The following is a 13,853-nucleotide window of genomic DNA, read 5'->3' on the forward strand; positions in this document are numbered from 1 at the left end:
TTATCCAGTGTTAATTTCTGGACGTTTTCCATTGGCGAGTTTTTATTTAATTTTGACTTTAGGTTAGGGTAGGTTACATGAACCCAATATATATATATATATATATATATATATATATATATATATATATATATATATATATATATATATATATAATCTCCGACCAAGGCAATTAAAAAAATAAGTGGCTCCTCTGGCAGCGCGGTAACCAGGCAAGACCAAACAGCGTTCAAATCTATACGATTATTACACGTAAGTAGTGAAAGATTGGTTAGAGGGGCAAGAAAACGCGCACACACACACACACACACACACACACACACAATAGAGAAATGGACTCGGGGTGATTTAATAACATTCAAAATACCAAGAGGAATTAAAAGGGTGGACAGGGACTGATGGTTTGAGAGGCGGGAAACAGGACCACAAGGACACAGCTGGAAGTTGAAAACACAGATAAGTCACAGGGTCGTATTTCTTTTGTCTTAGCGTAGTCAGAAAGCGGAATGATTTAGTAGTTGTAGAGCCAGGATCCATACATAGCTTTAAGAAGAGATAAGAGTGGAGTGGACCTCATAGCGACCAGTGAATAGGCGGGGCCAGGAGCTATGAACCGACCCCTGCAACCATGAAGCAGGGAGAGTGTAGATCTAGTAGCGACAAGCGAAGAATGGGGGGGGGGCAGAAGCTGTGAATAAACCCCAACAACTACAAACAGGTAAGTACAAATAGGTAAGTACACTCCCACCCCACGGACGGAGGTGGGGGGGGGGGGTAAGCCATCAGCACAAACACCAGCTTCTCTGTAAATGTTCCACCACTCTCTTTATTGTCACTGTCTTAAGGATAAGCAAACTTTCCCTTGTTTCTTCTGGAGCTTCGCTTCGTGTGGGGGAAAATGGACGTCACATCACTTTCGTGATAGCAAGAATCGGAAATATATGTTTTAATTTTTACTCTATTACTTTTTATCTTTTTAATTTCTCGGAAATTTTTCTTGTTTGTACATTGACAAGCTGTTAAAAACAATGTTGATTCTTTCTGAAACAAATGTTTTTTCTAGTTTGTAAAATGACCTGATATATCTAATTTTTTGATGTGAGACAACTTGTTTTTGTATCTTTCTGCCATTTAAGGTTTGTTAGATAAAATTTGTGCTGTATGACCTTGTAGGTCTAGCGCTTCTATTTTATTATAATAATTATCTATGTCGGACTCGTCAAAGTTTTGAATTCTTAGCAATATAATGTTAAATAATTCTTCTAAACCGTGTGAACATTTACACTCACATTCAGGTTAATGTGGGATAACATTTCTTAGTTAAGAGAACCTCACTAACACTAAAACTAAAACTTATAATAATTTTCATGAGCTCCATTTTATTTATGGAGAAGCCCTTAATTATTTGGGCCAAGAGCCTTCACCAGAGTCAAAGCACTGGACATGGGTCTGGCTCGGTAGGCCTCCTGGAGTGTTACTCAGTTATATTCTTTGCTGTTATGTATTTTGGAGTGGGACTGGTAAAGTGTCTGTTGAACCTACTTAGTATGGTCCTACTTGATATAGGAACCTGCTTGGTATACAGGCTTTATTCAGAAAAGAGGGTAGCTCGAATGCCTTGGATGAAGAGCCTTTTCACAGCCATCAATTCACCCTCCCTTGAGGAAAATTCCTGAAACAGATCACAGGTGTATCACATATTCCTACACCTCTTAATACCGCATTTAGAAACCACGAGTCCCTTATCCTGACTCCCTTAGTCTCTAATCCAGTACCTTGAATCCTTTGTACGGAGTTTTTTTTTTTTAGATAAATACATGGGTGGGTGTGAGTCAGACCTGACTAGCTTGTGCTACTAGGTCAGATGCCGTGCTCCTTCCTTAAGTGAATGTGACCTGACCTGACTAGGTTAAGGCATTGGCTTAAGCTGATGGGAGAATTGAACCTGCCTCGCATGGGCCAGTAGGCCTGCTGCAGTGTTCCTTCCTCTGGAAAGCGCTACACTCTTAAGATATCACAGTGCCTGTGGAATGGGAAGTAATCAGGTTTGATCCATGGAAGGGAAGGGTAGCTTCAATTCTTTAGATTAACAGATGTAGACAAGTATGACTTATTTTTGGTTTTATTGTCATATCAATTACATTCACCAATTTCGACATTTTGCCCAGGTTGTGCATAATAAATTACATCAATGTTTTGGCCAGGATATGAATATGAAATAAATTTCGTCAATGTTTATTCAAAAAATTGTTCACTCGTAACACAGATCATCAACACAGAATCTCCTTCAGTGAAAGTTTTAAACAGACAGATACCTATTTTTGGAAAGAAAAATATACATTAATCTATTAGAATATCCTGTATTTCATACAAAAACTCGCTAAGAATCCATGTGATAATATGGATATATGTTGTATGATTCTTGTATTATACAAGCAGGTATGTATAAGATGGAACAAAATTAAATATTTCTGCTTTGTTCCTAGTTTGTTTATACAAGATAAATATTGCCATTTGAGGTCACCAAAGTTGTGATGACCAGAGTCGTATTGACACACACACACTCACACACTTATTTTTATGTGCACAGGCATCCATGCGCTCACTAATACGCTCACGTAAACACAATCTCGCTCACAGCTATAGCCAAGAGAGGCTGCGCAGAAAGCCTTTACATACACAGAACGTATCGTTCCGTGCAGAGGCTCTACTTAGAGCGAAACATCGCGTGCAAACATATACTTACTTTGCAAATCGTGTATTTCTTGGACACACACACACACACACACACACACACACACACACACACACACACACACACTTAATACGCGAGTCCGAGAGCTAGAAGGCTCTTCACCCGCAAACGTGAATGGGTAATTACAAATGGGATAATTATAGCTACACGCACACAGCAACCTTAAAACACTCGATATGATAATGTGGATCATTATATCAACGACAGCCGCATCTCGGCCCGCCACCTCGGCAGGTCCATCATATTACCTCAGAGAACGAATTCTCTGCAGTTTCTCTTCCCAATGTACGCCCCTCAAGGAAGGTTCCTTGATGTTGGTGAGGGGCTCTTGATTTAGGGAATTGGATCTGTGCTCCAGTTCCCCAAATTAAGCCTGAATGCCTTCCACATCCCCCCCCAGGCGCTGTATAATCCTCCGGGTTTAGCGCTTCCCCCTTGATTGTAATAATAATTCCCAATGTACGCTGGAGACTGGAAGGGTGAATTGGCATACCACAGGTGTTGAGGTGATGCTGGAATCGGTCCTTTCACGAGCGATGTGTGGTTCAGTAGCAGCACCAGCACAGAAGCAGGAGTGTTGGGAATTGTTTATATCCTACTTGTTTGGAGTTCTGTTCAGTCAGGATGCGCATGGCTGGCTCGAAACAGGCGTCAAATTTTTTTTCTTTACACGCTGGCGAAGATAAGCTGTTATTGCAATATGCAAATCATTCAAAAATGTTACTATTACACTTTTTATTCTTTCGTCTCTACACTTTTTTAAGACCTCTGTTAGATCGCAGTCAAGCGTATTATAGCTATCGTAGCCATGTTATCGCACGAGACACCAACTAAATGATAAATAGTTATGATTTAAAAGGTTTTTACTTTAATATTTCACCGCTAATCTGTTAACTTTCAGGCTGCATTGTATGGAAGAATCGTGCACATGTTATAAGCCAGCGTGCACATGTTATGTACACACTTCACTGTCTAAATAACACGATAGTATATGTAGGAAAACAATACGCACGGACACGTACATAGTTTCACGTACGCAACGCCCACAGTTTCTATTTCACTGATGAATATATATCTTGCTGATAAATTTTTTTTGCTTCCCCCCCCCACACACACTGTTTTCAACTAGGTGAGTAAAGCGATAAGCGTTAAGAATATGTACGATATGGCCAAATTAGTCTTAAGAATGCGTAAACCACAAATACGTAGTAACTGAATCCCGATTTGCGGTAACAGAATGATGGCATTTCGATCCCTCTTATATACAAAACCTCCTCACGAATAATTCCTTTTAGACGTTTATCCCCGAAACCCTCACCAGGGATACCCCAGGTACTGAGGAAGGTGTGAAACATGTGGATCCCTCTCGAAATATAGATTTGTTAAAAGTAATTAAATGTTTCTTTTTGACGCTATCGAGACCAACCTACTTGTTACTGGGAGTCTCTTTTACGTCACGAAAACCTTCAGGAGGTTCTAAACCACTGTTCAATTCTGAAAGACGTTTCGGAGCCCCTGATGGAAGATGCGAATCCTTGCCAAGCTGCTGCTGTATTTCAGCTTGCTGGAGAAACTTGATAAAACTCTGTACATATAACGTTACTACTACTACTAATGTATATATACAATGTGAGACTGTCAAGTTGACATCTCCGCAGCTGTATCTACACAGTACATACGGTAAATTGGTTAGTCAAAAGATGTGATTGATTAGGGATTATTTTTTTGTTTTTTTCCGCCTTTTTTGTGGCTAAATATATTGTATATATATATATATATTTACATTAATTCAGATTAAGTGACCAATGCCAGAAGTGGTACGCACGCACATACATATGTGGACACACACACACACACACACACACAGGGAAATAGAACACTGTCACAGTCACATACCAACCCCTACCTCCCCCCCATCCCCACACACACACCTGCAACATTTGTCAACCCCATAACGAATACTTTCATTCATCGTCTTCGTAAAGTACTGAACTCTTTAAATAAATTCAGGAATTCGCTACTAGTGTGTATGTGAAAAAGATTTCGTGGATGGAAAGTATCATGTTTTTGCAGCGGTACGTAAGCTCATCTCTGGTGAGGTCGTTGCTTCACCAATAAGGTGGTCAGTAATAAGGCAACAGCCTGACGAACACTGACACTAATGCATTCACCTAAGTCACCTTTATCGAAAATATTTCGATCCTTGGACCTTGATCACTTCAAATACATGTACAGTACGTAACGTGATCAAAGTCCATGGACCGAAACATTTTCCTTAGAGGTGCCCCTTCAGTGAATTATTAATGATCATTTCCTTAAATGTGGTCAGTAGTTATGTTCAATCTCTCGTGGGAAATTGGTAGTGAATTGGGTACTGGGATTGATTTGGGTACAGATCAGGGCATATGATCAAAAGATCTGTGCTTTCGAGTGTTATTCGTGGATGAGATTGACTGGTTGGATTGGCTCTTCTCTGCAGTGGGTCTGGTTGGACTGTATATAACTGGACAGGGGTGTTGTCGAGTGCCTGTCTCTTGTTAAGTGGGGAAATTGGTTAATAGTATTTGCTTGGAATGTTTGTGTATTATTAAATGTTTTGTCGCTTACTTTCCTGCGCATTTTCTTGAATATTACGCTCCTCGTGTTGAATGGGGGCCCTTTATTGTCTCGTTGGGTGTCTCCTGTGCTCTTGCGAGGACGTTATTTGGCAAGGAATTTTTATAAGAATATTTTTTTTAACGTCTGTCTCTTTACGATAGTAATAGTTACTAGTTGTCGAAGGCACTTGTCGATAGATACTTGGCCTGTGTGTTTTCTTTTTGTGTGTGTAAAGTGTGCGTTACTGAGTGTATCTTAAGTTTAGTGGGGTTTCTGTCGGGTGTCGTTTAGTGGGGTTTCTGTCGGGTGTCGTTTAGTGGGGTTTCTGTCTAGTGTTGTTTGGTCAGAGCTTTCTCATGAGCGTAATACGCAGAGTATTTGTTTCATCGTTTAGAATGTAGGTAAGGGGACCCTGGAAACAGGATAAATGCCTCCTGATGCGGTTCTGTCTTGTGACAACCTGTCACTGGAACTCTTAGTCGCGTACATGACTGAGTCGTTCCGCTAGCTTGCTAATCCAGCCTTTTCAAAAATTAATAGAAATAATTTGATAAATGTTTTGAGAGTAACTTTCTCAGAGTCTTTAAAAAGACTGGCTTTTGTTGGGGGATTTTACAGTGCATCTCAAGACCGGCAAAGTTTTTAGCTAATTTGGAAAAGACCGTCTTTAGGCGAGTTGAGAATGATGAAATTGTTTCACAATGACTTTTTTTTTTGGGTTATACTAGGTAATCTACACATGTGCTGCTGTGTATGATAATTTATGCAACTGAATTTGTGTACCTATACCTGAATAAACTTACTTCTTACTAATCGTGGCGTATAGCGAATTTGAGTAAAGATATTGAAGTGTAGATCAAGTTTTGAACTGACGTAGACTTCAGTTTGAGCTATTTTGATATGTCGTTGATGTCCCGGAGATAAATGCTTAAATTATGCTTTTCGAAACCAAGAGAGAAGAATATTGCTCTGAACAGTTGAATTTTATGCGGGGGGGGGGGGGGGGTCAACGTCTATTTACATAAAAAGTCAAATAAATAGTCTTAATTTGCATCATCTGGCGATGTAGCACGAAAGGAAAAAAATGTCGAAACAGTTTTAAAAAATCCGGATTAAATGTATTTTAAAAAATCAGGATAAAATAAACATTCGTCTACGAGTCACACTTATAGCACACCAGAGACAGATCTGTCTATTAAATTCTCATTCTCTCTCTCTCTCTCTCTCTCTCTCAAAAAAGATAACGATGAGAGAGCGATAAAAAGCAAGTTCACGTTGTGGAAACTCTAGCTAAGGTTATTCACAATTGGGAGAATCGATTTAAGCATGGCACGTCATGTTCATCACAAGAGGAAGTTGTAGAGGAGAGTTGCGACTCCCAGCACCACCAACTGCACAGGTATCCACGCCTCCACACCTGCAACATAGAAAACGAATAATTTTAGATTTTCAGGAACACTAATGTATATATTTTTTTTTTTTTTTTGGAAAATGGAAAGGGGACGGGATAGGGAGGAGGAAGATAGAAGTTCTGATGGGGCGAGAGAGGGGGAAAAAAAACTTTGAAGTTCTCAGAAGACTGTGATTAAATGGTCATTAAGCACACTGATTCCTTATTATTCAAATTCAAATTCAAACTTTATTCTCTATAAGTATTACAATGCTGAGTTTACAGAATTTGGTTATTGTGTGGTTTACATGTAGTAAAATAATAATTACAGAGTGTACCACTAGAACGCCTAGCATGGCTACGCATTTCGGGCAGACTTATATTAAATCTTAGGTTTAAAATGTTACAGAATTATGAGATAAGTTGGTATTATGGCTAAGTGACTAAATACTAGTTGTGAGTTTAGCAATGTGAATGCTTTTGTTTTGGCACTATACATAGTTTCAGTATTGGAGTATCACAGGCCAACTTATGACTAGTTAAGATTCATTATTTTGAGATTGAGATTGATATTTCTGTTTATGGTCAAATGGGTGAGTGAGTGTAAGTGTGAACCACCAGGTGGTATTCGTATTATTAGTTGACAGGGTGTATCAGGGAGATAAGATGTTTTCTGATGGTAGTTTTGAAGGTGATGAATGTGTCTGCTGTTTTGGAATTTTCAGGTAGGGTGTTCCAGATTTTAGGGGCTTTGACATACATTGAATTTTTGTAAAGGTTTAGTCGGATACGGGGAATGTTAGAGATATTTGTGTCTGGTGTTGTGCCTGTGGGTTCTGTCACAACTATCAAGAAAGCATTTTAGGTCAAGGTTAATATTGGAATTTAAGGTCCTGTAGATGTAGATTGCACAGTAGTAAGTGTGGATGTACTGAACAGGGAGTAAGTTTAGATCTATGAAGAGTGGGGGGGGGGGGTGTTGCCAGGGATGGGATTTAGTGATTATTCTTACTGCGGCTTTTTGTTGGGTTATTATTGGCTTTGTGTGTTGCTGCAGTTGAACCCCAAGCATAGATAGCATAGGTGAGGTATGGATATATAAGTGAATGGTATAGTATGAGAAGGGCAGTTTGCGGCACGTAGTATCGTATCTTGGAGAGGATCCCAACCGTTTTGGATACTTTTTTGGTTATGTGTTGGATATGGGTACACATTTACTCTGAAAAGATAAAGGTAAGCCCGTAAGCAAAATTCATTGATACAAGCAAGAACTCTGTAAATAGGTTCAATCACAAGGGTCTAAAAAATTCTTTATCAAAGAAGAATAACAATTTTATATGAACACCCTTTAATTTTCCTTAACCCAACACGTACATTGGTAATTACGAACAACGAACTGAACCGAAAAGGCCGAAACCGTGGACATTTACGTATCCCATTTCAAGGATAAAAAATATTCTTGACTGGCAGTGAACACGCAACGTGCAGTCTTAACCCTTGAGAAGCGAAAGGTTTTAAGGCCAGTTAACCAGTAGCACGCCACAAGTCTCACACAGACATGGGCAGGATCACCAGCAAGCATGTGACATTGGATGAAATGTGTGACTCCTACATTTGAGTTACAGAAAATTACATCATGGTGATTTTTTTTTCAACAAGAGGAAAGAGAAACGTTCAGTCAATCCCTAAAATTTTTGGTCCTCTGTAGGGTCCACCGAGTCTTTCACTTTTCTAAGACAAACTGTGAGGTAAACGTCTGCCTGAGAGTGTGCTTGATGTAACAGCCTGGGCACCAACATACCTTGACATCCTTGTACTGGGCATAAAGATAGGAGACCCACTTTCGGAGCTTCTGAACCACGGGAGTAAACTGAAGTATACTGCGCCGGGGCAAGGAAAGCAAAAGTAAACTAGTGAGCCAGGACCCAGGACCCGCTATAACAGAGGATCAGGACGAGAGCAAGAAGGATGGAGTGCTTCACTTGTATGTTTGCAAACCTAGTTGAGTGCAGCAGGTAACTTGCCCCCACTACTACGTGCTCTGAATAACCCACACGAGTTTAGAGCTTCATGTGTGTAAAAATAAGCACTGTCTAATAGGCAATCCTAAATTAAATGTTAGATCAAATGAAGTCGGCCATCACAGTGTTAGAAAATATTTCGAGTCAAGATAGGAGACAGAAAAATGATAAATTAGTGTTTTGGGAGAAGAATATGGAGTGGACATTACGCCGCGCCTGAAAACTATACAGAAACGCTACTGGGCCGGCAAGCTCTCTTAATTAACTGGGGGTAAACTTTAAAAGTGAAGCTCTCTGATTAGTTTTTGGCGTACGACATCAACATTTTCATTCTGCGCTGGACAATTAAGCAATTTATTTGCAGGAATGAAATACCTGCGTGTAAAGTTTAGAAATTTGAAACCCAAAACAATTTTGTAAAGTGCACATAAAATTAGTGGTCGACTCATACGACATTCTAGGTGAACTTTTCTGATAGTTTTCGTTCAGCACTTACCATCTTCTATAAACAATGAAGGCATTTATTTGAAAAAAAAAAAAAAGCAGCGTGGTGTGAAAAATGACAATTCTCTCTATAAACTTTTAAAACCTCAACCTCCAAGTGAAAAGTATCAATAAAGGTTTGCTTTCAACCATAATATAATAACTTTTTTTATTAGCTTGTCGGGTTTAAAGTCTCTTCAACATAAAGCAAATCTGTTTGTGACTTGATAATGCCCACTGTGTGGGCGAAACGTTGCCAAAAATATCGTATTACACTGTATTTGTCTTTACCCGCCAGCACGAAGTAAAAAATTGGCCATACCAACTATAACTATCTTTCATGGACTTGTATAGAGGACGACGATGGTACACACCTCAGCCAATGTCAAACTTAATAACTTTGTATGAGGTGCGCGGACTACAATACATTTGCTATAATCAGAGTGAATGGAAACTCGCTGGTCTACAGCAAAAGAAAAAATTCTTTGGAAATAACTTAGTCATTCTCTACTAATTCTGGGTCACTGAAGGAGGAAATGATGCTAAAAATTCCAAAGTTATGAAGACGGACTCGGGCCGGTTGTTATCTTTTGACCTAGGAAAAAGAGGTTAAAGGTTCTTCAAACTCGGTGCGTAATTACTTAAACCATGTATAGTTCTCTATAGTCTCAGTGCAAAAGTATTGAAAAAATAAATACAATTTTCTTTACCTGTTCCATTGTTATATAAAAAAAGAAACGGTGAAATACCTTTTTTTTTCTACGAGGCACAAAACTGTTAAGAAATTTTAGACCAGTGATTTTTAAACTGCTGCGATGAGACCATTTTCAATGTTTCTTAGTATTTAGTAATGTAGGTTTCTCTTAAATGTATAATTCATAATATATACGTGTATACACACGTACACATTTCCTACATACATGCATAAAAGCATGTGTGGGCAGTGTGTCACTAACATGGTACTTGAAATTCCTCTGCCATCAATCCTTATATACAAGTCATGTTGCTTCGTATGGCGTTCACGATGGTCCAGATATAATGTTCCTTCACAATTACACTCCTTCCCGCGGAGTCATAACATTCAAAATATATCTAATGACGCTGGTATGTGCTAGACAAGACGAAATCAACCTGATAATACCAGCCAGGCAACTAGTAGTCTCTGTTTGACGATAACAAGAACCATGATGTATGTAGCAGCAACATCAGCAGGAAAGTAACCGTTATATAATGTGAACATTAAAAGGGGATCCCCCCCTTTCCCCCTTTTACTTTTAATCTTCCCTGCTAGGATCGACCCTCCTGACCCCGTACCTTGTGCCACGGTTGTTAGTGTCCTTCACGTATGAGAGTAAACATTATGAACATACATTATATACCCTTTAATTATTATTACATTCCTGGGGAAACGTTAAGCCCGTTGAAGTTATACAGTGCCAGCTATACAGTGCCAATTTTATCCGTTGAAAGTTTTTGCATAATTAACAGGTCTGTAAAAAGTTATCCCGTTTGTCAGAATTTTATAAAGTACGTAAATTTTTTTTATGGTTATTTACCAGGATGATTACGAATCAGTAATGCGGAATAAAATAATTTATTAAACTTTGAACTGAAGATTCAAAACATATATATATATATATATATATATATATATATATATATATATATATATATATATATATATATATATATATATATATATATATATATTGGTTGCCAGTTTGTGATCCTGTTAACATGAAGGAACTCATTATTAATTTGTCGATTATTTTTACTAATAACTTTATCAGTGTTACGCCCCTCGTTGGTAGACCTACACGGTCAAATGTGTGTGTGTGTGTTTTACTGGCGTTTTCACTTATGTTATCTCTATCTCCATTAGTAGCTAAAATGGAGATATTGTACTTTATAATATTATCTGGCCTTAATTTATTTAGCTGTGTGAATATATAGGATGTCTCGGTGATCTAAACTACTGGTACAGCTGTTTAGTACCCGGCTGACGTTTAGTCACCATTCCCACTCAATCCAAGGTGACGTCTGTCTGGACCGTCTATTGACGGTCCAGACAGACGTTCACCCTCATCTTTGCGAGTAAAGCACCTAAATTCCTGGATTAGCCTTCTGGTCCCACATGAGGTTCCCTAGTAACCCTCCAGCACCTGGAACGGTATCAGACAGAAGCCTCTCGGATGAAGAGTGTTGCTGTATTGGAGACACTGGTGAATGTCTCTAGCTCTGCCAGGAGCGGGTTTAAGCGGTATTAGTTCAAAGAGGACGGCGAGAAAGTCATGGGAGACAGGCCCTGATAAACTGTTTGCGAGAGTGTTAAAGGAATGTAAAGAGGAACTTAGCATACCTTTGGCTAATATTTTCAACATGTCACTACTAACTGTCATAGCGCCTGATAAGTGGAAAATGGCAAATGTAATACCTATTTACAAGGCATGTGACAGGTCCTTAGCTTCGAACTATAGACAAATAAGCCTTACATCCATAGTGGGAAAATTCATGGAATCAATAATTGCCGAAGCAATTCGTAGCCATCTTGGTAGGCATAAATTGATTAATAAATCTCAACACGGTTTTACAAAGGGGTGTTCCTGTCTTATGAATTTACTAATTTTTTTCACCAAGGTGTTTGAGGAGGTAGATCATGGTAATGAATATATTGTGTATATGGACTTCATTAAGGCTTTCGATAGAGTTCCACACCAGAAGCTACTGAGGAAACTTAAGGCACACGGAATAGGTGAAATTTTTTCCCGGGTAGAGGAATGGCTGACAAATAGGCAGTAGAGAGTTTGCATAAATGGGGAGAAATCAGAATGGGGGCACGTCACAAGTGGAGTTCCAAAGGGGTCAGTGTTGGGCCCGTTGTTGTTCACAATTTACATAAACGACATAGATGAGGGAATAAATAGCGATATAAGCAAATTTGCTGATGACACTAAAATAGGCAGTCCAATTTATGCTAATGAGGACACTAGAGCGCTCTAGGATTTGAATAGACTGATGCAATGGTCGGAGAAGTGGCAGATGCATTTTAATATAGACAAATGTAAAGTTCTAAATGCTGGACAGGAAAATAACCATGCCACATATAAACTAAATAATGTAGATCTTAATACTACTGATTGCGAAAAGGATTTAGGAGTTCTGGTTAGTAGTAATCTAAAACCAAGACAACAGTGCATTAGTGTTCGCAATAAAGCTAACAGAATCCTTGGCTTCATATCAAGAAGTATAAATAATAGAAGTCCTCAGGTTCTTCAACTCTATATATCCTTCGTTAGGCCTCATTTAGATTATGCTGCACAGTTCTGGTCACCGTGTTACAGAATGGATATGCAGTGGAAAACGTACAGAGGAGGATGACAAAGTTGATCCCATATATCAGAAATCTTCCCTATGAGGACAGACTGAGGGCCCTGAATCTGCACTCTCCAGAAATGCGTAGAATTAAGGGGGATATGATCGAGGTGTATAAATGGAAAACGGGAAAAAATAAAGAGGATGTAAATAGCGTGCTGAAAATTTCCGGCCAAGACAGGGCTCGCAGCAATGGTTTCAATTTGGAAAAATTCAGATTCATGAAGGATATAGGAAAGCACTGGTTTGGTAATAGAGTTGTGGATGAGTGGAACAAGCTCCCGAGTACAGTTAGAGGCTAAAACGTTGTGTAGTTTTAAAAATAGGTTTGATAAATACATGAGTGGGTGTGAGTTGGACCTGACTAGCTTGTGCTACTAGGTCTGATGCCGTGCTCCTTAAGTGGAAGTGACCTGACTAGGTGGGTCATTGGGCTAATCCGGGGGGGACGACATGGACCTGCTTCGCATGGGTCAGTAGGCTTGCTGCAGTGTTCCTTCTTTCTTATGTTCAAAAACTCCTTGAACTGTAGAACATTCGTAATCCCACCTAGTGTGTTATGAAAGTTGTTAAGAATCGTGGTCGAGTAGTAAATACTCTTCAACTTGTCGGTTTTTCAAACCATTCATCACACACTCTACGTCCTGGATACGCTACTGCGTACGAGTGAATTATTATTGAAGTTTCGAGTCTTCTGACTCGAGCAAAGTGAATCTTACGATACTAGAGCCATTCGGTATTTTGATATTGTTTACTACTTTATTAAGCGAACTCAGTGTAAAATTTTAATAAGTACTCTGTTACGTAGCAACCTTTTTAAAGAATTAATATAAACCCATTCTATGGTTTATTAAGAAACTTAGTAAAAACCGGAAAGAAATATTGTGATTGTTTCCCAGTGAGCCCTTGAATGATTTCGTTTAGAGCAGAATATTCGGTTCTGTTTATTTGTTGCTAAAGAAGTTTAAGAAGTGCCTTGGACGCAGCAATCAGTTATTCTTCTTTTTGTCTGCACATTAACGAATTTGTGCTTTGCCTAAACTGTTATGGTGACGGCAGTGGTCATGGTGGTAGTGGTGATTGTGGTGACGCTGCCTTTCTCACCATCTCTCTCATCAAACACATTAACCAGATAATGGCTCTCATTACTCTACCATCTTCCTCTCCCTTTTCCCCCTCACACTTTTTTTTTATCACATCTCACGTCTCGCCTTCCGTCTTGTCTGTCATTTGC

The 13,853-nt window shown here is 39.1% G+C and overlaps 1 protein-coding gene across 1 annotated transcript in view; it reads right to left on the reverse strand.

Moving 5' to 3' along the window:
- Window positions 1-2,223: 2,223 nt before the first annotated feature.
- The window catches only part of LOC128686540 (lachesin), a gene marked incomplete at its 5' end in the record, with an annotated part of 34,676 nt that continues 23,046 nt past the window's right edge, over window positions 2,224-13,853 (reverse strand). The window contains 1 exon segment of the mRNA XM_070084237.1: window positions 2,224-6,770. Coding sequence (XP_069940338.1) covers window positions 6,697-6,770 — 74 coding nt within the window.

This window comes from Cherax quadricarinatus, chromosome 12 (genome assembly GCF_038502225.1).
Source record: "Cherax quadricarinatus isolate ZL_2023a chromosome 12, ASM3850222v1, whole genome shotgun sequence".
Taxonomy (NCBI): Eukaryota; Metazoa; Arthropoda; class Malacostraca; order Decapoda; family Parastacidae; genus Cherax; species Cherax quadricarinatus.